The sequence below is a fragment of the Lodderomyces beijingensis genome (assembly GCF_963989305.1).
Source record: "Lodderomyces beijingensis strain CBS 14171 genome assembly, chromosome: 3".
Classification (NCBI taxonomy): domain Eukaryota; kingdom Fungi; phylum Ascomycota; class Pichiomycetes; order Serinales; family Debaryomycetaceae; genus Lodderomyces; species Lodderomyces beijingensis.
The window spans coordinates 1,942,081-1,969,224 of record NC_089972.1 but is presented as its reverse complement, the minus strand read 5'-3'; the positions used below and the strand labels follow the sequence as shown (position 1 = coordinate 1,969,224).

Genomic DNA, 27,144 nt, shown 5'->3' with positions numbered 1-27,144 from the left:
TACTGGGGAGGAAATGGCCGGTCCCCCCTGTTGCTTTATAAATAATTATACGCAAACACCAGAACCGGAAAAGAAAAAATTGGAGACCTACTCTGACTGCACCATCTCCCTCCCCGCCAACCACGCTGGCTCCCAAAAATTATTATTGCTACACCTTCCCCACATCTACATCTACACTCATTCCACTCATACACGCTCTCGTCTCTCTCGATGATGCAATAACGATGGCCAGGACCTCAGAACGGAAATACACAAATATTTGAATTGAAGCATTTGTATGTTTTTTGAAAGATCGAGGCATGAGCGAAACTGTGATTCAGAATGACGTATAATAATCGTTGCAATTGCGATCTCCTGTCCATTCCTCGAGAGCCCCCCCCCCTCTTGAAAATAAAAAAAAAAAAAACAATATATAGTCCCTAATGGCGCTCTCTCTCTTTCTCTAGTCTGTCTGTCTCTCTGTCTGTCTCTCTGTCCGTCTGTCGTATAAAGTTGTACCGAGGAGTTGACGGCGGCGAAGGTGTATTTGGTGATAAAATCGTACACTTTAAACTGTAACCTTTAATTTTTTTTTCGTTGTTGTTGTTGATGATGTATTACTTGTAAGTACGGAATTTTTTTCACTACTCTTTTTTGCAATCTATGACTCTTTCTTCAATAACCCCAGCCCCATGTTCTTGAGATCGGTTCGTGGGTTTTCGGTTAGTGCAACGGCACGTTCATCCTACGAGCACAATGTGAGAAACACCGTCTCCCATATTCACAGCTTGTACCGGGAACAAACACCGATTTCGATGGTCACCGCGTACGATTACATGACATCGAGGATGAATGACGCCGCAGGAGTCGATATCACGCTCGTGGGCGACTCGCTAGCCAACACAACCTTGGGGTACCGAGATACGAATGAGTTGAGTCTAGAGGAGATGTTGTTCCACGTGAGATCGGTGCGGCGCGGCAGCGCAAGGGCGTTGTTGGTTGCCGATATGCCGTTTGGATCATTTGAAACGTCGCTTGAACAGGCTACGGAGACCTCGATCAAGCTCGTCAAGGCTGGTGTGCAAGCAGTCAAGATCGAAGGGGGCGACGACCGGATTCTCGCGACGATCGAAAAACTCCTCTCGGTGGGGATCCCCGTGATGGGGCATTTGGGGTTGACGCCGCAACGACACAACGCCATGGGCGGCTACCGGCTTCAAGGAGCAAGCGTCGAAAGCGCAGAAGCAATCTTGCAAGCAGCCCACAACTTGCAAGACGCAGGGGTGTTTTCCATGGTTTTAGAGTGTATTCCTACGCAATTGGCCAAGATCATCACCCAGTCGCTAGATGTCCCCACCATTGGCATTGGAGCTGGACATTTCACCTCGGGACAAGTGCTCGTCAACGCCGACCTCTTGGGCATGCAGCTGGGCCCCGTGCCGCGATTCGCTCACAAATACGCCAACTTTTTTGACATTGGTGTGCAAGGGTTGAAAGAGTACACGGAGCAGGTGAAAAATAGAAGCTTTCCTACCCCGGATCACGGGTACAAGATTAAAAAGGACGTTTTAGAAAAACTCAAGGAGAACATAAGCATGAAGTTGTGAAAAAAAAAAAAAAAAAAAAAAAAACAACCATTTATAATGACTTTACATGTATAGAATTAATAGAGATGCGGAAGATCTAGGGAGAAAGGGAGGTTTTCGCTTGAGTCCCCCTGTGTCAAGATCTACTCTGCTTTGTTTTACGTGGCACGCAATAGGCACGTTTTCGAGAAGAACTTGGTAGAAGTAGATGAGAGACAAACAAAAAAAAATTAGAGGTTGCAAATCAACCCACCAGCTCATTCTAACCAACCAACTGACCGACTAGATATAGAGAGCCTCCCCCACCTGAGCAAAGACATGACCAAGTCAAACATAGTGCGAGTCTTTGTGATAAGACACGGCCAAACAGACCACAACCTCCAAAAGATCCTCCAGGGCCAACTAGACACGCCCATGAACGCAACCGGCCACCAACAATCGCAAGCGCTAGGCCAGCGTTTTTCAACCATCCCCATCGACCATTTCGTCACGTCGGACTTGCAACGATGTCAAGAAACGCTCAAGTACATCACGCAGCACCAGAAATCGCCCCTGGTTAAAGTCACCCCCAACTTGCGCGAGCGGGACATGGGCAAAGTACAGGGGATGTACTTGAAGGACGCCTTGGAACAGTATGGTCCGCAGTTTCGCAACTACGGCGAGAAGGAAGAGAGCCTATGTCGTCGCGTCAGCTTGGAGTTGAAGGAAATTGTCGAAGATGCCAATCACGAGAATGTGATTATGTGTACTCATGGCGGAGTCATTACGCGGTTTTTCAATTATTTGCATTCGGAGTTGGGGTATGAGTTGAACGAGGGCTTGTCTGCTAAGGACTTGCGAGTGCCCTTCAACACTTCGATCTCGATTTTTGACGTCGATAGAAGCACGGGCAAAGGGGTCATTCAACTGTTTGGGAACACGGCGCATCTTGGAGGCGATTTCAAAGTCGATGATCAGTTATTGAGATGAGATGCATGGATGGAAAGTATATTAGAAATTAGATTATAGAGCAAGAATACACATTATAAGCAATGTGATAAATCTGTAAGAATACAACATGTAATATGTATATGTGTATATATAAAATGTGGTATATAAAATGCAAAAAGAAGTCTATAAAGTGAAGTAATAAACAAAAAGAAAAAGCTCAGCGCAATAAATTAATCGTCTTTTGATCTCTGTCTCTTAATTTTTTGGGATTTTTTGGGATTTTTGATTTTTTGAATTTATTTTTGATAATTATACTAGCACCTTTTGGTTGTCCATGGTACCTGATCTTGAGAATGATGCATATCTTTGGAATGGATCGTTTCTCTCTAATTCGTATTCGGGGTTCTTGGCTTTCTTGGTAACCATCTTTCTAGCAAAGACACGCTTGGCCCATTTCCAAGCTTCGGCACCGAGCAAAAACAAAACGGTGCAGCCGATAGCTACACCCCATTCCCAGGAGATGCCCTTGTGTAAGAAGACCTTGGTGTTGATCACGGGGATGTAGACCACGGGGAACACGGAGACAAATCCACCAATAACGGACCAGAACAAGAACTGGTTCGACCAAAGATCAATTGCAGTTTGCTTCCACCATGGGTTATCGGTTTCTTGTCTCATGTAGAACAAGGAGTTGTACTGGTGAACGCATTCCCAGGCCAAGATCAAGGCACACCAGGTCATGTTGGCAAACGAAGCTGATCTACCGCGGAACACCAAGTTGCACACGTCAGTGTCGGCATCCATGGAGTTACAGTTGTAACCCAAGTCTCCATTGCCGTGGCCGTAGACGATAACAACGAAACAAAGCAAACATGAACAAGCCATCCAGAAGCCGTACACCAACATGTCAATGATGACTTCCCAGGTGAAGATCTCATTGTTTGGTGGTTTTTCCAAGATATCATCGCTGGCTCTTTCTTGACCCAAACCCATGGCGGGGAAACACGAAGTAACCACCAAGATCCAAAGAACTTCCACTGGTGATAATGGGAAAACACTAAAGCCAGTTTCGTCCATAAACGCCAAACCAATCATCAAGTACAATGCCTGGGCCACGTTTTCAGCCAACAATTGCAACACGAATTTTTGAATATTGGCAGACATTCTCCTGCCTTCTTCAATGGCATTCAAGATCGAGGCAAAGTTGTCATCGGTAAGGACAATGTCGGAGGCGTCTTTCGCAACGTCGGATCCATTGAGACCCATGGCGATACCAACGTCGGCTTTCTTCAAAGAGGGCGAGTCATTGACACCATCACCCGTCATGGCGGCAAACTTCTTTCTTCTATGCAAGGCATCAATCATGCGCACTTTGGTTTGAGGAGCACACCGGGCAATCACTAGAGGTAACACTGGGAGATTGTCAATCTCTTCATCTGACAAGGCGTCAAACTCATTAGCAGTCATAACCATAACTTTGACCACGTCTTGACTGTAGTGGTACAAATTGTGGGGCAAGATGCCGACTTCTTGAGCAATCGCTTTGGCTGTACCTGGGTGGTCACCCGTCAACATGTGGACATTGATACCGGCCTTGTGACACAATTTAACGGATCCAGCGGTTTCTTCTCTTGGTGGGTCGTAGATACCAATCAAGCCAAGGAAAGTCAAGTTTTTCTCAACGAGTTCTCTCTCAGCATAGGGGCCATCGTCGCCTTCATCGAGGTTCTTGGTTGCAAAAGCCAACACTCTCAACCCTTGGGATGACAATGCAGTCATGTTTTCTTCAATCATCTTGACGTCTTGCTCGCTCAATGGTTTCAAATCCTGCGCGTCGTCGGTGCCTTCTCCATACCAGGTGTCACACAAGGCAACGACTCTTTCAACTGCTCCCTTGGTGTAAATAGTGGTTACACCAGAAGATTTGTCCTTGTATATCGCCGACATTCTCTTGATTGAGGAGTCAAAGGGAAACTCTGCCAAGTGTTCGAATCCATCGACTAAGGATTCTCTGCCATAGTTTAACCTAGTGCAAAACACTTGGATTGCAATTTCAGTAGCATCACCGTGAGCTTTCCAAATCAACTCGCCGCTGTCTTCGTCTTTGCTTTGGTTCACAGTAGCGATATTAGCCAAGGTGGCCGTCATTAACCATTCGTCCATGGTTTTGGGCATTGGTTCAGGATAAGGCTTGTTAAAGTCGATTTCTTCATCGGTCTCCTTGATGAAAAATGGCGAATGTGGCGCATACTTGACATCTCCCACGGTTGGATTATAAGGCTCGTTGGAGTTTTGCACTTCCAAAGTGCCCACATTGGGCAACCACACTTTTTTGGCAATCATTTTACCCTGGGTCAAGGTACCTGTCTTGTCTGAGCAAATGTCATTGATACCACCGAGTGCCTCCAACGAGTCCAATTTACGCACAATAACGTGTTTCGAAACCATGACTTGCGCACCCACGGCCATGGTGATGGTCAAGACCACAATCAACGCAGAAGGGATCATGGACAAGGCGACACAAATGGCGTAGATGGCGACTTCTTTGTTAACAATCATCTTTTGCGAACCCATCACCACGATGGCAAAAACGACAGCCACCCAGAATAGGAAGATGGCCAACCACGACAATTTTCTCTGCAATGGTGTTCCCACCGTTATACCCAAGATGTTGCCCACAATGTCGTATATGGTTCCGAAAAAGGCCCTACCGTACTCCCTCTTTTTAGGCTTGCCGTTGGACTTGTCGACTTTTCGAATGATGCCGTTGTTGCCTCTTAAAGATTGAGCAATCTGGCCAATCTCGGTGTTTAAACCGGTACTGTACGCGATACCCGAGCCTCGACCTTTGGAAACCACCGAGGAGGAGTAAACCAAATTCAATCGATCGCCCACGGGGATAGGCACAGAATAATCATCATAACAGTCCTCATGGTTCTTTTGCACCGGTAACGATTCGCCCGTCAACAAGGCTTCATCAGTTTCCAAATTCATCGAGTCAAACAACCTGATATCAGCAGGCACAGTGTCGCCGACTTTGACATGGACAATGTCCCCGGGAACAACCTGTTCCGCAGGCACGGTGATATCATCTCCATTTCTCGTCACTCTAGCCGTGGGCGAGCTCAAATTTCTCAACGAGCCCATGGTTTTCTCGGCTTTGACCTCTTGCACAAAGCCCACCACAATGTTGATCCCCACCACAAAGCCAATGACACCACCGGAGATCCAGTCCTTGATCGCCAACGCGATGATCATCGAGATGATCAACACCAAGATCATGGCGTTGAACACTTGGTGCGCCAAGATCTTGGTGTAGGAGATCTTGTCTCCATCGCCCAAGGTGTTGGCGCCGTAAGTTTGGTAGTGGGCCTGGGCCTCGTGTTCCGTCAACCCGTCGACTAGATTAGTGTGGAAATGCTGGGCCACTTCGTCGACGCGCATTCTATAGAATTGCGGCGAACCATTAGCAGCAGATGCACCAGCAGCAGCGGCATTGGCCCCAGACCCCGAAGAAGTTGAAGTGGGGGAGTTGTCTGCCCGGCTGGCTTTTTCAGCTCCCATTTGCGATCTATCGGACAACGACGAGTCTGTGTTTGTTCTTTGCTTGTTTTCTATCGAATGGGTGTCTTTTTCCAACGACATTCCTGATTCAAACTAGACAAAAAAGAAAAGGAAAAAGAAAACAAGTGACTGTATTGAATAAGTTGAATGAAAAAGAGCAGAGGAGTTGAATATGAAATGGTTTTTTCAAGTCCAATATGCAATGCTGAAAAAAAATGAAAGTGACACAATTTGCTTTTGGGTACCTTGGTGTAGCGTAAAAACCAGGCTGTGGGAGGTTGTAGTTTGCACCGGAAACGAATTAGAAGCCAGATGGATGATATACCGTTGGTTAAATAATAACTGAATAACTGGAAGATGAGTAGCTCTTTTTATAAAAAAACACTACTTCAATCTCTCCAAAAATATTTATAAATAAAAAAACAAAAAAAAAAAAAAAAGACTCCTCCTCTCAATCTTTTCTTTCTTTCGTTCTTTCTTTCAATCTATCTATCGATGTGTAAGCTATCACCTGTGTGTATGTGGATAGCCAACTGTAAGTTTATGTAGTATTCACTTCCAACTGAGAAAAAAAAAAATGTAACTTTAATCCTTGTTGGGTGGTGTTTTGCTGGTGACACTTAAAAACGGTGTATTATTATATTATCAGTGATGATGATGAAGAATCGATTTTGCACAAGAAAGGAGAGGGGGGAGGGAGCTCGTGGTATTTATAATGCCCAACCTTCAATTCTCAAGCATCGAGCGCCCAATTGACATGGATCTAAACGTCATTCAACGGCAGTGCAATCGACATTGAACATCATCAATGGAGGTTTCCCTCCTAAAAAATGCAAGTTGCAAAATAAGAAAAAAAAAAAAAAAAAAAAAAAACCAAAAAGAGCACTCGCTGCAGCAATGCAGCATCACGGGAGAAACCGCACTCCGCAGAAACGGACCTCTTCAGCTCTGGCAAAGAAAAAAGAAACCACCACCACCACCCAGAGTCGATACCACGACAATAAAGAGACAAGCGACAAAGAGGCAGGAGGACACGGGGAAGGGGTGTAGACTACAATTGACCCCATAGCCCTTTCCCCCCCTTCCCCCCTTCTTTTTCATCCTGGTAAGCTTAAGGTTCAACTTCTTCCACACAGAGTAGGATCTGGCTTGGATCGGACCTTGACTCTGGGAATACGGCTTGCGCAATTCAAGCAGGTGTTGTGGATAACAAGAGCCTCGCCGGGTACTGTTGCAATCGTCTCCCTCTCCTTCGCAAACGGATAAAAAAAGAAGAAACGGAGTTGGCTCTTACGTAAGCGCTTACATGGCTCAGATAACCAGTTGCATGCCAAGGGCCAAGAAAGCTGGCCACCACCAACAGAAAATCATCAAACTTTCTGGGCCTCCTCCTCCACCCCCCCCTTCCTCTCTCGCCGGTCTGCTCCCGAGGCTGTTTGCTGCTTTTTTGGTTCATGTCTTGTAAGGTCGGCCCACATGATCCACCCTTGACCAATCGAGGCGGGAAAACACAGTCGAGTCGAAGAGAGTGTTGAGTCTATTGTGGGTCCATGAGCCGATACCACGTAGAGCAAACACGCACGGATGGGCTCAGCCGTGGTTTCTGCTACAAAAATGGAAAAAATAATCACCAACATGGCAGCGCAGCACACCAGACGAGCACGTGCCCTTATCTCTGCATCTCGCCCCGTTTCGCCAATAGCTTATCTCGAAGATGTGATGGTTGATCGAGCATCGAGACGCGCGGCAAGGGTGAGAGGGGGGGAAAGCTGCTGCGGCGGCGGTAGCGGCGTGTTGGACTCCGGGGTCTCTTGCGATTAGAACTGAGATGTATCTGAAACCGAGCGTGGTCTTATCTTGGTTCTGCTGGTGTGCAAAGATCTGGTTGTCCCATCCGCCGTCGCAAATACATCCAATTGTAGCTCGAATAACCGGGGAAAATCATAGAAGCATAGAAAGTTATCCGCGTGGATGCTGGATAGATCTTTATTTTTTTCGTTCTACACTAGCTGGTTGTTCCTGTCTGTCAGTTTATTTCCAAGTAGACGAAACCGTGCATTCTGAAATTGAACTTTTCACGGTCTCGTGAGATTAAGATTTCCCTCTAATGATGATGCCATAAATACCAAAAACCAGAAAAAAAAAAAAAAACTGTGGTTCATTCCTCAAAACCACCAGTGCATCTAAATCTGCGTCTGAATCGGTATCTCAATCTGTATCTGAAAATCGATTTGTCAGGGGAGTTAATCCGGAGAGAGAGATAAACTTACCTTAAAAGGGATTGGCACCCTTGGAATCTATACATCAACATCATCATCCCCCCTCTCTCTCTCTTAATCCATCTCTTCTATCAATGAACCCCACACAGAACCCATGATGTGTTGGCCCTAATGATAACAAAAGTATAGCGGGTAGATATGCACGTGCTATGCAACCCCTGCAAGATATATACATTCTAGGCACAGCCACGTGACAAGTTTTTATTGTTTTTTTTTTTTTTTGTTTTTCTTGGTAGGCCCCAACTCTTATCTACGTGTCGTGTCCATTATTCCTGTCGCGAAATTTCTTCGGTTTTTTTCTTCTGCAGCAAAAAAAGAAACCAAACTTTTGCACATTTTGACTCCGGCATGTGGGTTAGTAGTAAATGCGGCCTGATACGAAAAGGTAGAGATGCTAAATAGAGGGTTTTCTGACAATTTTACGAAGCAAAGCTTTCCATCCAATTTTTTTTTTTCTTCAAGCTGGCCGAGAAAACACATTATAGCTCGATGCGCATAGGTATGATAAAGACATGCGTATTGCTTGGGTTTTTTTTTTTGGCTTGAGTTGCTTTTTGTTTGCAAGGGTGTTCATTTTGACAGGTTTATCCGTAGCCGAAGGGACAGCACTGGGGTAGACGGGATGAATTGTGGGGGTGGCGGGAAGATAGAAGGAGACCAGGTGGAAAACGTGACTTCCATGGGAAAAAGGTCCAAAGAACAGCCCCCCCCCCCGTCAGGTTGGAGGAGCCTGTAAGCCATATCCTGCGCTTCTTCTCTCTATTGTTTTTTCGCGGCCAAATCTGATAACCCAAACAAGCAAAGGTCCAAGACGTTTTTGATAAAACTCTATAGCGCCTCCTGCCCAGACACGTGAGTACCAGTTGTAGTGGATGCCTTAAGGGGAGAAAACCAGTTACTTTAAACTGTGCAGTTCCTTTGTCTTCTCGAAATTCGGAAAAGACCCAAGATCCAATCATTGCGTTTTTCTTTTTTTGTTTTTTTTTTTTTGATAAAGGCTCTCTCAGCATATCCAATTGAAGTCTCAACTCACGATAGCATTTGATTGTTGTCAGCTATGCCGACTGAAGCTGTAAGCAAAGTCCGTTCAGGGTCAAGATGCAGAAATTAGACAACCAGAGTTAAGGGGGTTTCGAATTTGAAAAAAAGTACAACCCCCTTTAAAAATTACTTCCCGCTCAAGGCCATACAAAATCGAAAGGGTGCCAAATATCTCGCCAGTAAATGTCGAATTTAGGCCCTGTTTTGCTCGAATCTAGTATTTGACTATACCTGAACTTCCATATTAAAACTCTGATTTCCTTATCCATGATTTTACTTGCCACTTTGGCATAAAAGAAGAAAGTCCATGCCGTTTACGTAACGCGGAACGCAAGAGGGAAACATGTACGCAGCTTTCGAGTCCGGTACACCAAACTGGAGTGTTGAGACAAGCCGATTTTAATTGCTTCCAAGGGCACACTTGTCGCAGCCTTTTTCCAGTACTACCATTGCTTGGAAATGCATGGCGTCTACAAACATTTACTTACAACTGCCATCGGTTTCAGCTCAAACTAAACGATAAAGTCTCGCAAATGATCTTTTCTTTCAAAAGAAAGAAGAACCGGCTCGTATTTGTTGCTGCAAATGACTTAGCAACGACTAGATGGAACCGCAATTACTCAAACCAAAAGACTTTGTTTTTATTAGTCTTACGTGAGTGACTTGATGAGGATGCTGATGTTTTTAAAGCTTCGAAAAAACTGTGTCAATTTAGAGAAAAAGAAAACCGATTCACGCTGGTTTGCAAAAAGCTCATGGCAGTACTATAGTTTCGCCTGGCCAAGGGCTACTACAATGAGTTTTTGAGGAGCATGTACCTCATTTACTTAATCATGGCACCTCTCATGCTGGTGTTGCCACTATGGGCATGGCTTTCACAATTCCCATCGTCCGTCGGGTTTGAAAAAAAAATTCAAACGAGAGTGAAAAATGTCAAAAAAAAAAACGTCTTCAAATTGTGGGTTACTTGATCTTCATCCATCCATTTTTTTTCTAATTTCCAAGACACATGTCAAACGTGAGCTTACAAGTGAGGCAAGCAGTGCCTACCATCGACTCTGTGGTCACGGATTATGTCATCGGGTACATCCAGCACGTCGCAGATGCAACGGAAGACAGTGTGCGAGCTCAAAGGCTAAACATTGTGGAGGAGATGTCCTTTTTGAACAGCTTGTTGATCCTGGCAGGTGGATCAAACGACAAGGTCCAGACTCTCACGGATAAGATTAGTGGAGAACTAAGTGACAAGTTAAAGAAAAACATGGAGAAATTGGCCATTACCGGTGACACCTCCAAGAGACTTTTGGACATCAACGTGTTGCAAAATAACAATAGCAAGAGAGATATAAACTCGTCGCTCGCTTTGTTATCTGCTAGTAATGACATTGAGCATACCGGTAGAGTAATGGAAACTCGAGTCGATAAAAAGAAGCTCGAGAAGCAAGAAAGAAAAATTGCAAAGAAAGTGGCCAAGCGTAATAACAAATTTGTCAAGTATGAAGCATCGAAATTATTGAATGAGAAGCAAAAGGAAGACTACGACTCCTTCTTTCTCGAGATTAACCCCTTGGACTTTGGTTCGAGTGCCGGTAAATCAAAAGACATCAAGATTGACAATTTCGATCTTTATGTCGGAGACGGCCAAAGAATCTTGAGCGAGGCTTCGTTGACTTTGGCATACGGCAGAAGATATGGTCTTGTTGGTCAAAACGGTATTGGTAAGTCTACTTTGTTGAGAGCACTTTCCAAAAGAGAGTTGAATATCCCCAAACACATCACCATTTTGCACGTGGAGCAAGAGATTAGAGGAGACGATACCCCGGCCATACAAAGTGTTCTCGATGCCGATGTGTGGAGGAAAAGTTTGCTTCAAGAAGAACAGAAAATCAATGAACGTATTGGTGAAATAGAAACTTTGAGAAAGGAGTTTGACGAGGAGTCGCTCGAGGTGAAAAAATTGGACAATGAAAGAGATGACTTGGAGGGCCATTTGCAGGAGATTAGTGACAAGCTTTACGAGATGGAGTCCGACAAGGCAGAAAGTAAAGCAGCGGCCATCTTGTACGGTTTAGGGTTCACAAAGGAGACCCAGAATACCCCCACAAGGCAATTCTCGGGTGGTTGGAGAATGAGATTGTCCTTGGCAAGAGCATTATTCTGCCAGCCAGATCTCTTGTTGTTGGATGAACCGTCCAATATGTTGGATGTTCCTTCGATTACATTTTTGGCAAACTATTTGCAAACTTACAAATCGACAGTGTTGGTTGTCTCGCACGATCGTGCCTTTTTAAACGAGGTGGCGACAGATATCATTCATCAACATTCAGAACGATTAGACTACTATAGAGGTTCCAATTTCGATTCCTTTTATGCCACGCGTGAAGAGAGAATCAAGAACCAGCGAAGGGAATACGAAAGTCAAATGGCATATAGACAGCATCTTCAGGAGTTTATTGATAAATTCAGGTATAATGCCGCCAAGGCGCAAGAAGCACAATCACGTATCAAGAAATTGGAAAAGCTCCCCATTTTGGAGCCGCCCGAAGATGACAAAGTGGTGACATTTAAATTCGCCGAGCCCGATGGCATATCGCCGCCAATTTTGCAGTTGCAAGACGTTGCCTTTGGCTATAGCCCCGACAAGATTCTTTTCAAAAACGTCAATTTGGACGTGCAAATGGACTCGAGGGTCGCCTTTTGTGGTGGTAACGGTACCGGTAAAACCACCTTGTTGAAGCTTATAATGGGCCAAATCTCACCGTTATCTGGCTACGTCAACAAAAACGGGCGGTTGAGAATTGGTTATTTTGCTCAGCACCATGTCGATGCCATGGACTTGTCGTTATCTGCTGTCTCGTGGATGAGTTCTGCTTTCCCCGGTAAGAGCGATGAAGAATATAGACGTCACTTGGGCTCATTCGGTATAACGGGACCATTGGGATTGCAAAAGATGCAATTGTTGTCTGGTGGTCAGAAATCGAGAGTTGCTTTTGCCGCATTGTGCATGAACCAGCCGCACATTCTCATCTTGGATGAGCCTTCCAATCACTTGGATACCCAAGGTCTTGATGCCTTGGCCGATGCCATGAAGAATTTCAAAGGCGGGATATTGATGGTTTCGCACGACGTGTCCATCATTGACAAGGTCTGCAACGAGATATGGGTAGCAGAGAATGATACCGTTTCCAAGTTCCCAGGCGACATTCATGCTTACAAGAAACACATTTTGCAATCGGCCAATATCGCGGGAGTGGTGAAGAAACATTAAAACAACAACTCCCAACAAAACGAAATAGAAGTGCTTATTACACAGAACGACAAAATACATCAAATTAGATTATATCAAGTTGCTGTTATTTACAAGTGTCATGAATCGTAATAAATTTTTTGTGCAAGGGAGGCGAGGACAAAAGCTAAGCCTTGCCCTTGCCCTTGCTCCCTGGCCCCCTTGTTTTTGCCTCTTTTTCAACGCAGCATCTTTATTCCCTGTAAATAGCCGTCAACTTCGCCCTCTGCGCAAGCATCATATTTCTCTGCAATGCAAGATACTCAGAATCGGATCTGATAACAGATCCAATCGACATGAACAAGCCAAAAGTGCCAACTGATCCCAAGATGTATTGACCCAAAGTTCTCATTACGCCATTGGGACCAGCGCCATTCTGCAATATCGAGAATCCTCCAAACAAGACCCCGACGCACACTCCCACCGTCGAGCCCATCAAGGCTCCCATTTTGAACTTGTCCCAGTTGGATGGCTGGTGGCCGACGTATTGATATTGTTGAACTGGTGGCATCCTGGATGAATCGTATAGATAGGTGACGTTTCTAGTCTCTGTAAAAGGCAGTCGTCATAGTTTTTTTTTTTTAGTTTTTTAATCGCTGAAAATTTCATCCAATAAAAATGTACACGACCAACTTCAACTCCAACTCCAACCTCAACTCCAGCTTAATTTCAACCACCACCACCGCTATTTATAACTTGGACTTGCATACATAATGGGATCGACGACTTCAAAACCGGAAACCAAGGTGTTCACACCGCAATCCCCAATCGACTTCAGCTCGAGCTTCCTCTCGCAATTAGAGCAATCGCCCGACGTATGTATCCTCCCAAAGAACCCTTTTTTTTATATCAATTTGCGAGATCCTACGATATACTAACTCGATCTCAGTCCGATTACTCCAGAGCTCAGTATGCCGAAAAATACATCCAGGACCGCGTCGCTGCGGAATTGGCCAAGCTAGAGAAGGAAACAATCAAGAAGTTCAAAGATACAACCAACGCTGCATTATCCAACGACTCCAACACCACTGCAACGGAAGCAGGTTTGTCTGTGCCTGAGTCGAATGGCAAGATCGCTAAGTTGACGCAGTTGTTGAAGGAGAATGCCCAGTTGGAGAAAATCAATCTCACGCCCCAGATTACTGCGTCGAGAGATAGCGTCATTGCATGTTTGAAGGAGAACCAGGGCAAGAGTTTGAATTGCTGGGATGAAGTTGAAACTTTCAAGAAATTGGTCAAGGATTTATAAAAGAAGAAGAAAGAAAGAAGAAAGAAAGAGAGGAAAGATGATTATAAACGTGCTGGCGTTGGTGTCTATATCATCAAAGTTGTAAATTGATTCAATTTTTTTTTTTGGCTTTTTTTTTTTGGTGTTTTTTTTTTTGAAGGAGAAAGGGGGCAGCCACCTTTTCATATATTCATAATCCTAATCCTTTATAGATTAACAATAAAGCCGAGTCGCTTTCTCCGCCTCCCGATAATGTCTCGATCTTGTCTCTCGAGACAGAGCTCACTTTGTCATCATTGAAAAGCCACCAATTCTCGCCATCTAAATCCTGGGGGTCTTTCACGTACGCCTTGTAGTGGCCGCCGTCGGCACTAGCTCCCATGTGAGTGATCACGGCATTGAGCTCGTACACGCACGAAGGGTTCTCTGTGGTGTTTTCAAAGTCAACGTCGGGCATGGCGCTTTTCAAATCATCGTGGAATTTGCTCTTGATGGAAGCGACTTTCAACTCTTCATCTTCGGGTGAGTCGACTTGCTGCTTCTTGGCCTTTTTCAAATCTCTCTTCAAGTCTAAATTATCCTTTTCTACTTTTCTAATCAAGTCTCGGTTCTTGTTTTTCTCCTCCTTGATGAAGTCATCGAGAACATCCGACAAGTCCAACTCAAAGGGAAACTGCACTTTTCTCAAGATTTTCGATTTCTTGTTGATGTCGCGTCGCCAAAAGAATCGGATGAAATGCACCACCAAGAACTTGGGCAATCTCAAGATACTCTTTGACACTTGGTATTCCGTGTCTGTGCCTAGCGAACTGTTGTGCTTAGTGATGGTCTCCGTCAAAGCGCCTATTATCCCGTCACGGAGGAAGTTGGTCTTGATGTCAATGTGGCAGTTGAGCTTGAAGCTATCTTCCACTTCATAAGTGACGTCGTTATCGTTGTCGTTACCGGCATCCGCCAAGCTTTTGATGGTGGTCTTGAACTCGATTCTAAACAAATCATCGAGTTTCAAAGTGCTCTTTAACGTCGACAAAATCTGAGAAAAGGCCTCTTCTGCATCCTGTTGACTGAAAACCCCATTTCTCTGCTCGGCAAACTGCGGATACAAATTTCTGAAAATGGTTAAAAACACTCCTACATTCACCGAGCCTTGCTTCTTCTCCATCTGCCGGAAAAGATTCTTCAAGGATAGCGTTAAATTGTCGGTGCCTCTAAACTCATCCACTTTATTTTTCAAATCTTCAATCTGGAAAAGCGTCTGTAAACTCGAATTGAGGTAGCACGTGTTGCCGTAGTTGGGTATTCCCACGGGGTTATTATCGACTTTGGTGACATCTCCCATGTCTTCAAGGAACTTGGGCTTCTCAACGGGAGCCGAAAGCTTGTCCGGGGTGCCCAAAACCATCACGGGCTTGCTAAAGTCCAACGTCGACAACACGGTATCGTCATTGAGCTTGCCGCCTTTCACCAAGATCTTCTGTCTCTGCGGCGGGATCAATGTTTTCTCGTGGATCTTTTGCTTCAAGTTGAAGCCAGTGTCCTCGGCACCGACGTCAAACTCGTAGGATTTGCCCGCATTCTTAATGGTAACTTTCATCGTCAGTACTTTGCACGTTTATCTCTTTTCTATACAAATCCCCTTCTCGGTCAATGTCTTTTTTGTTCAGGGCAAACATACTTGTAAAGCTCATTGCTATAGTGGCGAAAATTGCAATCGTCGTGATAGAATTAAAGGAACAAAAAGTTCATGTCATATTTTCAACAAAAAAGAGGTTCCAAGCCGCACGCGGGCGGGCGCACACACACACACATACTCTTACTCTCTAGATCTCTATCTCTCATTCTATCTCTCACACTTGGCGATTCACATTCTATTCTTCAAGTAGACTATACAGATTTAGTAGGATACAATCACCTCCACGTTCTGAATCTAAGCCGTATATATAAAGCATTCCCTCGGACGTGACGACGTTTACTTGTACTAGATTTGAATCCATATTGTCCTTGCTGTCATAAGACTGAGATATGATGTCTTGCTTGGCATTGGAGATGGTGGCAATCGATCTTGTCTCTTTGTTCTTGGTATCAATCTTGATGGAAGCAAAGTGTCTTGTAGGCTCGAGGATCGACGAGAATCGGGAGGGTAAATAGTCGCCCATCTTCTGGGCGGCTTTCCTCCCCAAGGTCTGAGACGATCTGCGTATCATTCGCGCCACCGATAGCCTATTTTGGTCGACAACGGGGGAGTTGACGTCTTCGGAAGTGACACTCGTGAACGAGTTGGAGGAACCCTCTGATAGCTTACGCTGCTTGCTGGGTATATTGTCCTCGTCGTCATCGTCTGCCTCGATATCCTCGTCCATGGCGTCGGAGTCGTCGTCCTCGCCATCGTCTTCCCTCTCGGGCTCTTCTTCTATCGTCTTGATTTTTTTCCTCTGTTTATTTTCCAAAGCTTCATCTTCCCCCAAACGGAAAATGTGGACGGTTAAGCTCGAACTCGTGGCCAAAACATACTTGTTATCGGCACTAAACTGCAAAGAATAAATCTTTGTCGGATAAGAACCTCTTCTAAACTGGAAAAGTTTGACCCCGGTGTTGGTGTCAAACACTCGCACTATTGTCCCTTTGTTGGACGCGGTGCTTATAAGCGAGCCGTCCGCGGAGAAGGCCATGGCAGCAATGTCGTTCTTGTGTGCGCTAATAGCCATTGTGGGCAGAAACTTGTTCAAGTTGAAGAGAATGAGGTCGCCCTTGTTTGAAACACCGCTCACGGAGTTGCTCGTGTTGTGGTTTTTGGCATTGTTCTTGATGTTGGCAAGGGCGTCTTTTGCTTTTGGGGGCGACGGGTAGGCTAGCAAATAGTAGTCGCCGTCGTATGACACAGCACACAACCCACAGGGGTTCGAGCTGGTCTTGATCGTTTGAAGAAGCTTCATCGTCTTGAGATCGTAAATGTAGATCTGGTTTTCCAAAACAACAATCAAATACTCCTTCAACAACTTGACATTCAATATCGTGGTGGGGAAAAATAGCGAGCATATAGTGCTGTTGGTCTTTGTGTTTTTGATCTTCAACTCCCTGGGCGAAGAGCCAATTTCGTTCCCCAACGGCGTCACCACAATCAACGACGTTGTATAGAGCATCTCAATCAAGTTGATGCTGTCGTCCTTGTAGGAGCAACACTTGCCAAACTTTTGCTGGATGTTGACAATCTTGTAGCCGCTCTTCAATCCAAGCGCCACGCAAGTAGCATCCTGGTTGAAATTGAGGTGTGTCACTGGGAAATCATTCATATTGGACTTTGACTCTTTACCGGGCGACCATCAATAGCCTAACGTATCAAATTATCTACTAGCTGTACTACCGATATCTCTCTCTCTTCTGGCATACCTCTAGTATAATCTCTCTCTTTTGATATCACCATGCCGTTTTTTTTTTGTTTACATTTGAGTCGTGCGCGTGGGGTGCGGTCACCGGCGTATTTCGGACGCTACTGTTGGCGTTGTTCTAGAAGATCCCAGTGCCATCGGTAGTAAGAAGACAGGCGGGACGGGACGAGATTTATTCTTATGAAGGAAGAGGAACAGAGCCTCGCCAGCTTCGGGTATGGCTCAAGATTGCAGAGTAGCCATATAAAGACTTGAAAGAGAAAAAAAAAATAAAAATAAAAGAGGGGGCGAACTGGGAATCGAACCCAGGGCCTCTTCGAAATCTGATGCTCAGGAAAGTTGAGTATTCCCAAACGAAGAATCATACCACTAGACCATTCGCCCACTTTGCTGACGGTAAATTTAGCTTGTTTTATATATTCTTATTGAAAGCGGCACATGTCACTTCGGTATCAACCCGGAGTATGGCACTTCCTTACACTTGTAGCACCATTTCCAATCAAAAAAGACTTGCCAAAAGCAACTCATTTGCTGGTTGCCTTTATTCATTGCACGCTGTTGTCCCTTTGTTTTTTTTTACCTTCTTTTCCAGAGACGTGAAAGCAAGTTCATTTGTAGTTGCATGTGTCTGCATTTTTCATAAATTTTGCAACCAATAATCGGGTAAATACTCTCTGCGCTGAGAACAAAAGATCCTGAGTTCAGCTCTGTTTATTGAACTCCTGGATGACATGATTTCATTTACAAATTAAAAATGTAACCACCAACCCAAGGAAGCCACTTACGTATCATTTGGAAGCCCACCTCGCCTGGTAAAAAGAACCAAAACCATGTCTTGTAAAACGTCTCTCTCTTTTTTTATCTATCCCCAGCTCGGTAAACATCTACAGTCTACGGTGGAAAAAAAAAAAATCGGCAGAAATTATTTGGGTAAACACATATTGGCCGAGTCACAACCAAACCCCAAACGCCCCAAAGGAATTATGATCAATGGGTGCCCGAAGCATTCCATTGACATTGGTATAGACGACGATGAGATTGTTGATATTATCCAGTTCCGTCAATTGCTAGCGCTAGTCACCAAGAAAGGTGTTTACGTTTATCACCTGTACACGTTGCTACCGTTGGCGAGCCACGTCAGATCCGGACCGTCTTTAGAAAACAATGGCCTCAATGTCAAGGCGAAAAAGAAGCTCATAAATGAAAGCTCGTTGCAGAGGCAGTCCACGGTCAACATTTTTGTCCAAACAGATGAAAATTTTTTGATAATATACCAGGTCAAAATCGAGCATTCCGCGTCCATATATGAGATCCATAACGACAAGAGCGAGCTAATCCAGCTGGGTTTACCTTCGAGCCTGGCGGAGCCGGGGTTGTCGATCGCAAATTTTATACGAACGGCGACAAAGGCCCTCATCCACGGAACGGAAGACCCGGCACCAAACTTGGAAAACATCGAAAGCTCGCAGAATGCCATGAATGAAGACGAGCTCGGGAACTTTGAAATTGAACCTATAAAGCTCTCAGTTTACAAAATATTAAAGATTGGCTCGGGGAAGCAAAAGTTTTGGCTACAATCGGACTCCCACATTTTGTTTGTCTTTAATTATGAAGATAAACAACACGAACAGTGCCAAAACGATTTTTTCCAGGTGGTTAGACTTTCAAATTTTGAAAGCAAACTAATCGACTTGAAAAGCTATGATTGGTTCACAGCAAAAGTCAAGTCTGTCACTTACAATCCATACTTTGACTACTTTTTGATGCAGAACGAAAAGAACGAGATTTGGCAGCTTCGAATCGAGGATTTTGAAACCACGGCGACCCCACTTGGACGGGGAAAAGCTTTTAACAGGCTCGTGTTTAATCCGCGCGCAAACATTTATCTTGCGACTAATGACAACTCGGTCGAGCTCTGTACACTCTTGGCGTTGGCGACTAAAGTTGAGAGCTTGAAAAGATTCAGAGTGCAGGCCTCATCGATCCAATGGTCGGTTTGTGGCAAATTTTTCACCGTCGTGGAACTGTCAGGCGACTGGAGAGTTTACAGCAAGTTTGGAAGTGTGCTATTCAATACGGCAGAAATCTTGAACGAGTTGGATGACACTGGTAGCGAGAGCAGGGATTTTTTAAAGGCAAGGTCCGTCCTTATTTCAGATGATCTGCTGACTATATTCGTAATCCCTTCCAATGGGGGAAAAATATACTATGTGCCACTTTATAACTGCTGCAACGACATTTTCTACGACCAATCATACATCACTTTGATCACAGACTCTCGGAACTTTCTCAGAGCTCCCATCCTACCAAAATTCAAAAAAATCATTCAACAACGCGACAATTTTGTATCTAATAATGATTCCAAGCAAGAAGTGAACAACGGTGTTTTCACTCTATCAAAGAGCAAGCGCAACCAGGTGTCGATCTCCTATGGAAACTACTTGGCCGTGTCTACTCCAGTCGAGACAGCGGGACAAACGCTCCACACCCTTTGGTTCAATGTGAAAAACCATCTAGTTGAAGCAATCAATGTCGTCAACCAGCTCTGGTTCAACGACTACTTGATTGTCGTGAACAGGCGACAAAAGCTCGTTTTGGATGAAAACGATGAAGAGCGCGACCGATTGGTAGACGAGTTGCTCGTGTATGATTCTTCTAAAACCAAATACGGAATGGGCGGAGAAGACACAAGTCTAAGCAGTGATAACATCTTGTGGAAATATGACTTTAAGACCACCTTTGTCGACATCCGATTAGTAGAGGACGGAACTAGCTCGCATGTTGTGATTTTGACTAGCGATCACAAGATTGTGGTTCTCGACTTGGAGATGGATAAAACGGTGGGGTCTGAATCTCAAGCAAAACAGTACAAGATATTCATCTCCATTAACAAGACAATCCACCTCGCCTCGCTCTCTCACAAGATTGACTTGCACACGGCGATACAAATCAGCATGATCCAGAAGAAACACTTTTTATTTTTGCTCAACCTGGGCGAGTTGTATCTACTTCGCAACCTGAGTCGGAAATCCTCGCTAGTGGGAAGGCCAGTTGACGCCCTTCAGCTAACCAACAGGTATGACTTGATCAAGATCGGCAAGACGATTGAGTTTTTCAAATTCAAGACAATTCTATTTGAGAAGCCGACCGAGTTTATATTCTTATTCGATGGGCAGCAAATCATAATCCACGATGTGGATGAGTTGGTGGAGAAAGCTAATCATCTTCATCTAAGTCACGAAGAGGACGAGATGAAAAACTCCGACGAGGAGCCAAGCTTATCACCAATCATCATTGAAAGCGAAGACATGAATCCGTACGACATTGAAGCATCCTCGGAGAGATCTATTAATTTGATTGGATTTGAAAACATGGTGGTGAAAACCCATAAATCCGATAACTTGGTTTATTTGAAAAGGCGAGTGGTGCATAAACTCATTTTGAACAACTTTATCGAGTTTGACTTGTTGCACAAGGGAGACTTGCAAAGCACCTACAACAAGTATAAAAATTTCAAAAATTTCCAATTTTGCTTGGAGTTACTTTTATTCAAGCATTTAACAGATGATAACCTGTCGCTAGCATTAAAGAGACTACGCCAATTGATTGAGTTTACGGAAAGCTCGGAATCCATCTACATCAACTGCTTGAGAAAGATTGAGATTGGATACTGGGGGAAATTCTTTGAAGTCATCAACGCCACGCCGGAAATGTTTATGAATCGCCTCATCAAGCTCGATGACGTGGAGCTATGCTACAATTACCTTATAGTGTACTTGAACTACAAAAGAGAAGGGGAAGGGGAAGGAGAAGGAGAAGGAGAAGGAGAAGGAAAAGGAGAAGGAAAAGGAAAAGGAGAAGGAAAAGGTAACGAAGTAAATGATTCTTCGCTCAACAGTGACCAATTGAGTAAATTTGACAAACAAATCATTCTCAAAATCGTCAAAATGCTTGAAAAAGCAGGCAAATGGGACTGGTGTTTTGAATTGTGTAGATTCTTGAAAGTTCTCGAGCCATCGGGCCATCTTTTGGAAGAGGTAAAAGCCGCCCTTGATGGGGATGTATAGATGATATTATTTCATGATAAAAAGTATGCATATTTTTGCAACTTAATTTTTGTTTCTGGTACTCTCCACATATATGTGTATGTTTATTTTGCAGCATTTTTTATTGTCTCCTGCACACAACCGAGCCAACCAAGTTTGACCTTTTGTCATGGAACCGAAAAAAACCAAAACCACCGCCATCATTATCACTATTATCATCACCATCACCACGTACACCACGAGCACCACCAAAACTACAAGAGTCTAACCCACAGACAAAACCACAAGCCACACCCACATTCTTGACACACACACACACACAGCCAAAACTCTAAGATGACGTTAGCTACACAATTCGCCGAGACCACCCGCCGCTCAGCAACCAACACCGAGCTCAGACGCAGGACATTGCAATTGTACCGCAAATACATCAGAAACGCCAAGGAGTTCGCCGACTTGTACGAGTTGGATATGCCCGTCTCCAGCATAAAGACCAAGATCAGACAGGAGTTTGAGAGACAGAGGTTCATCAAGGATCTAGACGTGAACAATGTGTTGTACATGAAGGGGCAGATGGAGTTTCAAGAGTTGATAAATTTCTGGAAGCAGCAGTGCCATGTGATGAGGTACTTTGATGACCAGAACGCATACAACACCCTTGATAAGAACGATTTTGTCAAGAACTTCTTGAGAGGTAATTAGAATGTTTTTTTTTTTTGGTATAATAAAAAGGATAAAACGAAAAATTCATCTTTGTCTTTGGCAAGGGAACGAGGACACAGAGGAAACATTCGAGAGGGAATACACTAAGACATGTGGACAGACAGATTTTCTTTTTCTTTTCAAATTTTCTTCTTTGTTTTTTTCAAAAATGAAAAAAATCAACAAAAACATAGCTACTACGCTTTCAAAATTTGCTAACTAGCTAGTTAGTGTGTAGGAGGGTAACATAACTCTAAGACCAAAACCAAAAAAAATTCATTTAAAGAAGTGAACAGTACCAAAAGCGACTAAATCCAAGTTCACATCTATTCCAAAGCAGCCTCTTCCATTGGAATTTCGTCAGGGTAATCCAATTCTTCTTCATCGATGCTGGCCTCTTGGTACTGCTGGTATTCACTGACCAAGTCATTCATGTTTGACTCGGCCTCGGTGAATTCCATTTCGTCCATACCTTCGGAAGTGTACCAGTGCAAAAACGCCTTTCTTCTAAACATGGCGCTGAATTGGTCACCGACTCTCTTGAATAACTCTTGGATCGATGTCGAGTTACCAATAAAAGTGGCAGACATATCCAAGTCTCTAGGTGGAACCGAACATACAGCAGTCTGGACGTTGTTTGGAATCCACTCAACAAAGTATGAAGAGTTTCTCGTTTGGATCTTGTGCATCTCGTCTTCCACCTCTTTAACAGACACTTTACCTCTAAAGAAGGCGGCAACCGTCAAGTAACGACCGTTTTTAGGGTCGGAAGCAGCCATCATGTTCTTGGAGTCAAACATTTGTTGTGTCAATTCAGGAACAGTGACTGACCTAAACGACTTCGATCCCATCGAGGTCAATGGAGCGTAACCCACCATGAAAAAGTGCAATCTTGGGAATGGAACCAAATTCACAGCCAATTTTCTCAAATCGGAGTTCAATTGACCGGGGTAACGCAAAGAGGTGGTGACACCAGACATGACTGAAGACACCAACTTGTTCAACTGGTCGTAAGAAGGTTGAGGTAATTTCAACGTTTTCTGGCAAATGTTGTATAAAGCTTCGTTATCAATGCAGAAAGTTTCGTCCGAGTTCTCCACCAATTGGTGAACCGACAATGTTGCATTATATGGCTCGATCACTGTGTCTGAAACCTTTGGCGATGGAACCACTGAGAAAGTAGCCATCATTCTGTCGGGGAACTCCTCTCTAATCTTGGAAATTAATAATGTACCCATACCAGAGCCGGTACCTCCACCCAAAGAATGGGTGATTTGGAAGCCTTGTAAAGAATCGCAGCCTTCTGCTTCTCTTCTAACGACATCCAAAACGGAGTCTACCAATTCGGCACCTTCAGTGTAGTGGCCTTTGGCCCACACGTTGCCAGCCGAGCTTTGTCCGAAAATGTAGTTATCGGGTCTGAATAAATTACCAATTCCCGAAGTCTTGACGTTGTCTATGGTGCCTGGCTCCAAATCGACCAAGACCGCCCTCGGGACGTATTTTCCTGAGCTTGCCTCATTGAAGTAAACGTCCAACTTGGATTTTTGCAACTCGTTGTCTCCAATGTAGTTCCCGTTGTTGTCTAAACCATGCTCACCGCAAATGGTGTCCCAAAATGCAGCGCCCTAGACAAAAAATTTCAGTTAGTATGTGAGGATTGACTCGATGGCGGTAATTTCGAATTTGGTGGTGTGTGTGTGTGTGAAGGTAAGAATACGTACGATTTGATTACCACATTGACCAGTCGATAAATGAATCTAAAAAAGCACAGTTAGTACTCCTGTCCAAGAGGAGGCAGGGAGGAAAGGAATGAGCGAAAGAATGACAGATAGACGCAAGAAAGCGTTGTCACCACGTAGCTCAAGTCGGTTGTTTTCAAACAGAAACACGTCGAATCAGCCACGACGTGTGGGCGAAGGCAACACTTTAATTTGATATTGCTGAGACAGCACCAAAAATGGCCCTTTCTCGCTGAATCATATGTGGAAGTCAACATACTATTTCTCTCATAGCTGATCTGCAACTGATTTGACTGATTGATGTGTGGATGGAAAGGTGACGGTGATGAAATATGGATCCCCTTTTTTATCAATATGATTGTAGGCCCTCTCTTACAACAAGAATTCCAATTTCAGCTTTAATTCTCGTGTATCAAATTTTTTTTTTTTTGTTTACATTTTAGAAATCTGGTCACGTGATCCACCAGATCTGATTCCGACGAGAGGCGGGAGGCACCTTCCCAATTGAGACATATTCAAATGAACTCCAGCACAAGAGATGATTTTATGGTTCACGAAAGTAGACAGAGGTGGTTGGTTGATGGAAATTTAGCAAAGTCGAGTGTTTCCGTTTTAATATTTTCGTCCCAGAGGTTTTGTCAAAGAGTAATTGAGTGTGCTTGGAGGAAGCAAACAACAGGTTTTTTTCTCAACGTAAACTCATTCTAGCAGTCTATGGTCTTTACGACGCCCTTGGTTTTTTTTTTTTTTTCATTCTGGTTTTGATTGCTATTCATACTACTTCTTAAATTTGTTACCTGAAGGCAGAATCAACCAAGTCCTTCAATTTGCCGTCATTTTGCAATTTTTGAACAGCATCAGCACCGCCGATGAATTTGCCTGAAATCCACACGTATGGGAACGTCTTTTGACCGGTGATTTCAGTTGCTGCTTGGTGAATGTCGTCTCCGTCCGCTTCATTGTCCATATCGACCTCGTAGGCGTCCTTGGTGACTTTGCCAATGGTTCTTTCAGCCTCAGCACAGTGGGGACACCAGGTCATGCCCACGATAAGGACTGGTTTCTCTTTGATCAAGTTTTCGACTTTCTTGTGTGCTTCAGACATGTTTTTTTCGAGGTTTCTGGATGAAGCAGAATAACGTGTTCCTTTTCCTGGCCGTTGGAAGATGCAGAGGGGGGAGGGGGGAGGAATTGCGGGAGTTAATATAGTAGGGAGTTTGCAGCCTTTGCCGCAAAATGTATGCAGCAACTTATCGTGTGCTACACGACTAGCTTAATAATAAAAAAAAAAACAAAAGGAGCCATGGTTGCTGTTCTATCCACCAATTCGCTCAGCAACAGAGGACTTGCTTATCCTCCCTCTTGACCTTCCCCCGAGAACCGACCGAGGGAATTTATTGGTCAAGAGAGAATCCATGAGACGCCGATGGAAGATTGAGAAAAAAAAAAAGAGGGTTTACAATGCAAACTTGTTGTTCGTGTGGTAGTGTTTGTTCAGGTAGTCACCGCGATGCAAAAAATGTGTGTATAAATCTTTGTTCTAATTCTATATGTGTAGCTCTACTTCTTTCTGCTGCTCAAGATCAAATAAATAGGTCAAACCAAATTCTGGCACCTTGTAAACAGCCGACTTGTCAATCGCTTTTGCTAGATTTGTGAGCAAGTTCTTGGGCTCAAGTATCGGTTCGCCGCTGAGCTTGAACGTGCCCCAGTGGATCCCCTTCATAAAGGTGGCACTTGTTTGCTTGCAGATTTTGAGTGCTTCCTCAGGCGAGATGTGGCGCGGTTTCTGGTGCCAGCTGGGGCAATACTGGCCAATCGGCAATAGCGCCAACGTCACGGGGCCATACCTTTTGCCAATGACGTCAAACAACTCCTTCAGGTAACCCGTGTCTCCCGCATGGTACATTATCGATTCTCTATTGCGACGCAATATGTAAGAGCACCATAGCGACTTGTTGGAGTCAAACACATTCCTACCAGACCAATGCATCGAGGGGACACACACAATTTCGTACTTGTCAGGGAACGCCTTGTCTGTAGTGATGTAGTTTGTAATGTCCAACGTATCCCACCAATCAAGCTCAACCACGTTATGCACTCCTCTTCTAGCGAGCTTATTTTTGAGTCCAAGCGGCACAATCCAAAAACTCTTGTTGCGTATCTTATTGACTAGGTTCATTTCCAAATGGTCGGGGTGATCATGCGACACCAAGATAAAGTCCAATTTGTTGTTGGTGGCGTAGTCAATGTCCTCCAAGTCCATTGGCGCCTTTTCAAGCCGCTTGGGACCGAAAGATGGCGTGAACAAGTGGTCTTCAAGTAATGGGTCGGTGAGGAAATTGATCCCCGACACCTGCACCAAAGCGCAGGACTGGCCAATCCACGTAAATAGTAGCTGATCCCGCACCGGTAAACCTGCTTTGCGTAGCCAACCATCTTTCTTCGCCAACGCTTGGAAATCGTTTTTCGAGACACACGATTGCAAGGTTTTGGAATTGGCCCTGTACCTCGCCAAGTCGGGCTTGAATCGTCTCAACTCATCTTCTACTTCAACCACATCGTCGTGAGGATTGGGCACCTTGTTGTGAATCTCAATTGTGCTTCCGTATATCAGCTCAAAGAGCTCCATTATCCGCACAAGTATAAACTCAAAGGCCGTTTGCGGCCTATACTCTTCAAAGGGATTGACAAACATCCCGGCAACTGTGGCAGACTTGAACTTTGTGTAGTCAACGTCGGAAGCATCTTGACTTTTGATCAATTTTTGGTACTCATCTCTTCTGCACTTGATGAGATATTGAGTCCTCACTTGCATATATATTTCATACGAGGTGTAAAGTGTAAGTATGCCAATTCCAGCCTTTGCCTTGAGTCCCAACGAGCCAAGAAAGGCCATCTTTTATCTCTGGATCGTGCTTGTGAAGGGAGGCAAGTAGGAGACTGGGAGGAGAGGAGATGGAGGAGTGCAATATCCAAAGGTGTTTAGGAGCTACTGGTACAGACATGACGGTAATTTTCTTTTTGTGCGCATCGGCCGACTTGTATTCTTAGAACATGGAGACCCGGTGCTTTTGGTGGTACTCGTCTTATCCACTTTCAATAGTTACATATCATCATCTCGATATCTCATCTTGAAGATGATTTGAACTTATATCATATGATATGGAAGAGGGAGGGATGGGAGAGGAGGTGGGGGGGGGGGGGGTGGGGGGGTGAGAAACGTCAATGGCTGAATTTGCGGGAGATTTTCAATAAAGGAGAGCTTGGATTTCTCGATGATTCAGATGCGTCCATATTCAACTTCTAGAAGTAGCTTTGCCTACCGCCATAACAATCCCCCGCTTGCCCTCCTCCAATCCACGGAATGCTCGT

At 44.4% G+C, this 27,144-nt stretch overlaps 13 protein-coding genes across 13 annotated transcripts; 6 read left to right on the top strand and 7 right to left on the bottom strand. All coding sequences in view use genetic code 12, as the record gives it.

Moving 5' to 3' along the window:
- Positions 1-671: 671 nt before the first annotated feature.
- On the top strand, positions 672-1,586 carry LODBEIA_P29380 (uncharacterized protein; the record flags this gene model as incomplete). The annotated part of the gene is made up of 1 exon (XM_066972992.1): positions 672-1,586. The coding sequence occupies one exon, from the start codon at positions 672-674 to the stop codon at positions 1,584-1,586; it is 915 nt and encodes a 304-aa protein (XP_066829876.1).
- A 297-nt stretch (positions 1,587-1,883) lies between these two features.
- Positions 1,884-2,534, top strand: LODBEIA_P29370 (uncharacterized protein; the record flags this gene model as incomplete). The annotated part of the gene is made up of 1 exon (XM_066972991.1): positions 1,884-2,534. The coding sequence occupies one exon, from the start codon at positions 1,884-1,886 to the stop codon at positions 2,532-2,534; it is 651 nt and encodes a 216-aa protein (XP_066829875.1).
- A 270-nt stretch (positions 2,535-2,804) lies between these two features.
- On the bottom strand, positions 2,805-6,140 carry LODBEIA_P29360 (uncharacterized protein; the record flags this gene model as incomplete). Its single annotated transcript, XM_066972990.1, has 1 exon — positions 2,805-6,140. The coding sequence occupies one exon, from the start codon at positions 6,138-6,140 to the stop codon at positions 2,805-2,807; it is 3,336 nt and encodes a 1,111-aa protein (XP_066829874.1).
- Positions 6,141-10,388: 4,248 nt separating this feature from the next.
- Positions 10,389-12,647, top strand: LODBEIA_P29350 (uncharacterized protein; the record flags this gene model as incomplete). Its single annotated transcript, XM_066972989.1, has 1 exon — positions 10,389-12,647. One exon carries the CDS (start codon positions 10,389-10,391, stop codon positions 12,645-12,647), a length of 2,259 nt encoding a protein of 752 aa, XP_066829873.1.
- A 211-nt stretch (positions 12,648-12,858) lies between these two features.
- On the bottom strand, positions 12,859-13,176 carry LODBEIA_P29340 (uncharacterized protein; the record flags this gene model as incomplete). Its single annotated transcript, XM_066972988.1, has 1 exon — positions 12,859-13,176. The coding sequence occupies one exon, from the start codon at positions 13,174-13,176 to the stop codon at positions 12,859-12,861; it is 318 nt and encodes a 105-aa protein (XP_066829872.1).
- A 202-nt stretch (positions 13,177-13,378) lies between these two features.
- LODBEIA_P29330 (uncharacterized protein) lies at positions 13,379-13,914 on the top strand (the record flags this gene model as incomplete). Its single annotated transcript, XM_066972987.1, has 2 exons — positions 13,379-13,480; positions 13,555-13,914. The coding sequence occupies 2 exons, from the start codon at positions 13,379-13,381 to the stop codon at positions 13,912-13,914; spliced, it is 462 nt and encodes a 153-aa protein (XP_066829871.1).
- Positions 13,915-14,083: 169 nt separating this feature from the next.
- Positions 14,084-15,487, bottom strand: LODBEIA_P29320 (uncharacterized protein; the record flags this gene model as incomplete). Its single annotated transcript, XM_066972986.1, has 1 exon — positions 14,084-15,487. The coding sequence occupies one exon, from the start codon at positions 15,485-15,487 to the stop codon at positions 14,084-14,086; it is 1,404 nt and encodes a 467-aa protein (XP_066829870.1).
- A 274-nt stretch (positions 15,488-15,761) lies between these two features.
- LODBEIA_P29310 (uncharacterized protein) lies at positions 15,762-17,183 on the bottom strand (the record flags this gene model as incomplete). Its single annotated transcript, XM_066972985.1, has 1 exon — positions 15,762-17,183. One exon carries the CDS (start codon positions 17,181-17,183, stop codon positions 15,762-15,764), a length of 1,422 nt encoding a protein of 473 aa, XP_066829869.1.
- Positions 17,184-18,262: 1,079 nt separating this feature from the next.
- On the top strand, positions 18,263-21,346 carry LODBEIA_P29300 (uncharacterized protein; the record flags this gene model as incomplete). Its single annotated transcript, XM_066972984.1, has 1 exon — positions 18,263-21,346. One exon carries the CDS (start codon positions 18,263-18,265, stop codon positions 21,344-21,346), a length of 3,084 nt encoding a protein of 1,027 aa, XP_066829868.1.
- A 315-nt stretch (positions 21,347-21,661) lies between these two features.
- Positions 21,662-22,027, top strand: LODBEIA_P29290 (uncharacterized protein; the record flags this gene model as incomplete). The annotated part of the gene is made up of 1 exon (XM_066972982.1): positions 21,662-22,027. One exon carries the CDS (start codon positions 21,662-21,664, stop codon positions 22,025-22,027), a length of 366 nt encoding a protein of 121 aa, XP_066829867.1.
- A 326-nt stretch (positions 22,028-22,353) lies between these two features.
- On the bottom strand, positions 22,354-24,040 carry LODBEIA_P29280 (beta-tubulin; the record flags this gene model as incomplete). The annotated part of the gene is made up of 2 exons (XM_066972981.1): positions 22,354-23,655; positions 24,029-24,040. 2 exons carry the CDS (start codon positions 24,038-24,040, stop codon positions 22,354-22,356), a joined length of 1,314 nt encoding a protein of 437 aa, XP_066829866.1.
- Positions 24,041-24,562: 522 nt separating this feature from the next.
- Positions 24,563-24,874, bottom strand: LODBEIA_P29270 (uncharacterized protein; the record flags this gene model as incomplete). The annotated part of the gene is made up of 1 exon (XM_066972980.1): positions 24,563-24,874. One exon carries the CDS (start codon positions 24,872-24,874, stop codon positions 24,563-24,565), a length of 312 nt encoding a protein of 103 aa, XP_066829865.1.
- A 441-nt stretch (positions 24,875-25,315) lies between these two features.
- Positions 25,316-26,668, bottom strand: LODBEIA_P29260 (uncharacterized protein; the record flags this gene model as incomplete). Its single annotated transcript, XM_066972979.1, has 1 exon — positions 25,316-26,668. One exon carries the CDS (start codon positions 26,666-26,668, stop codon positions 25,316-25,318), a length of 1,353 nt encoding a protein of 450 aa, XP_066829864.1.
- Positions 26,669-27,144: the final 476 nt, after the last annotated feature.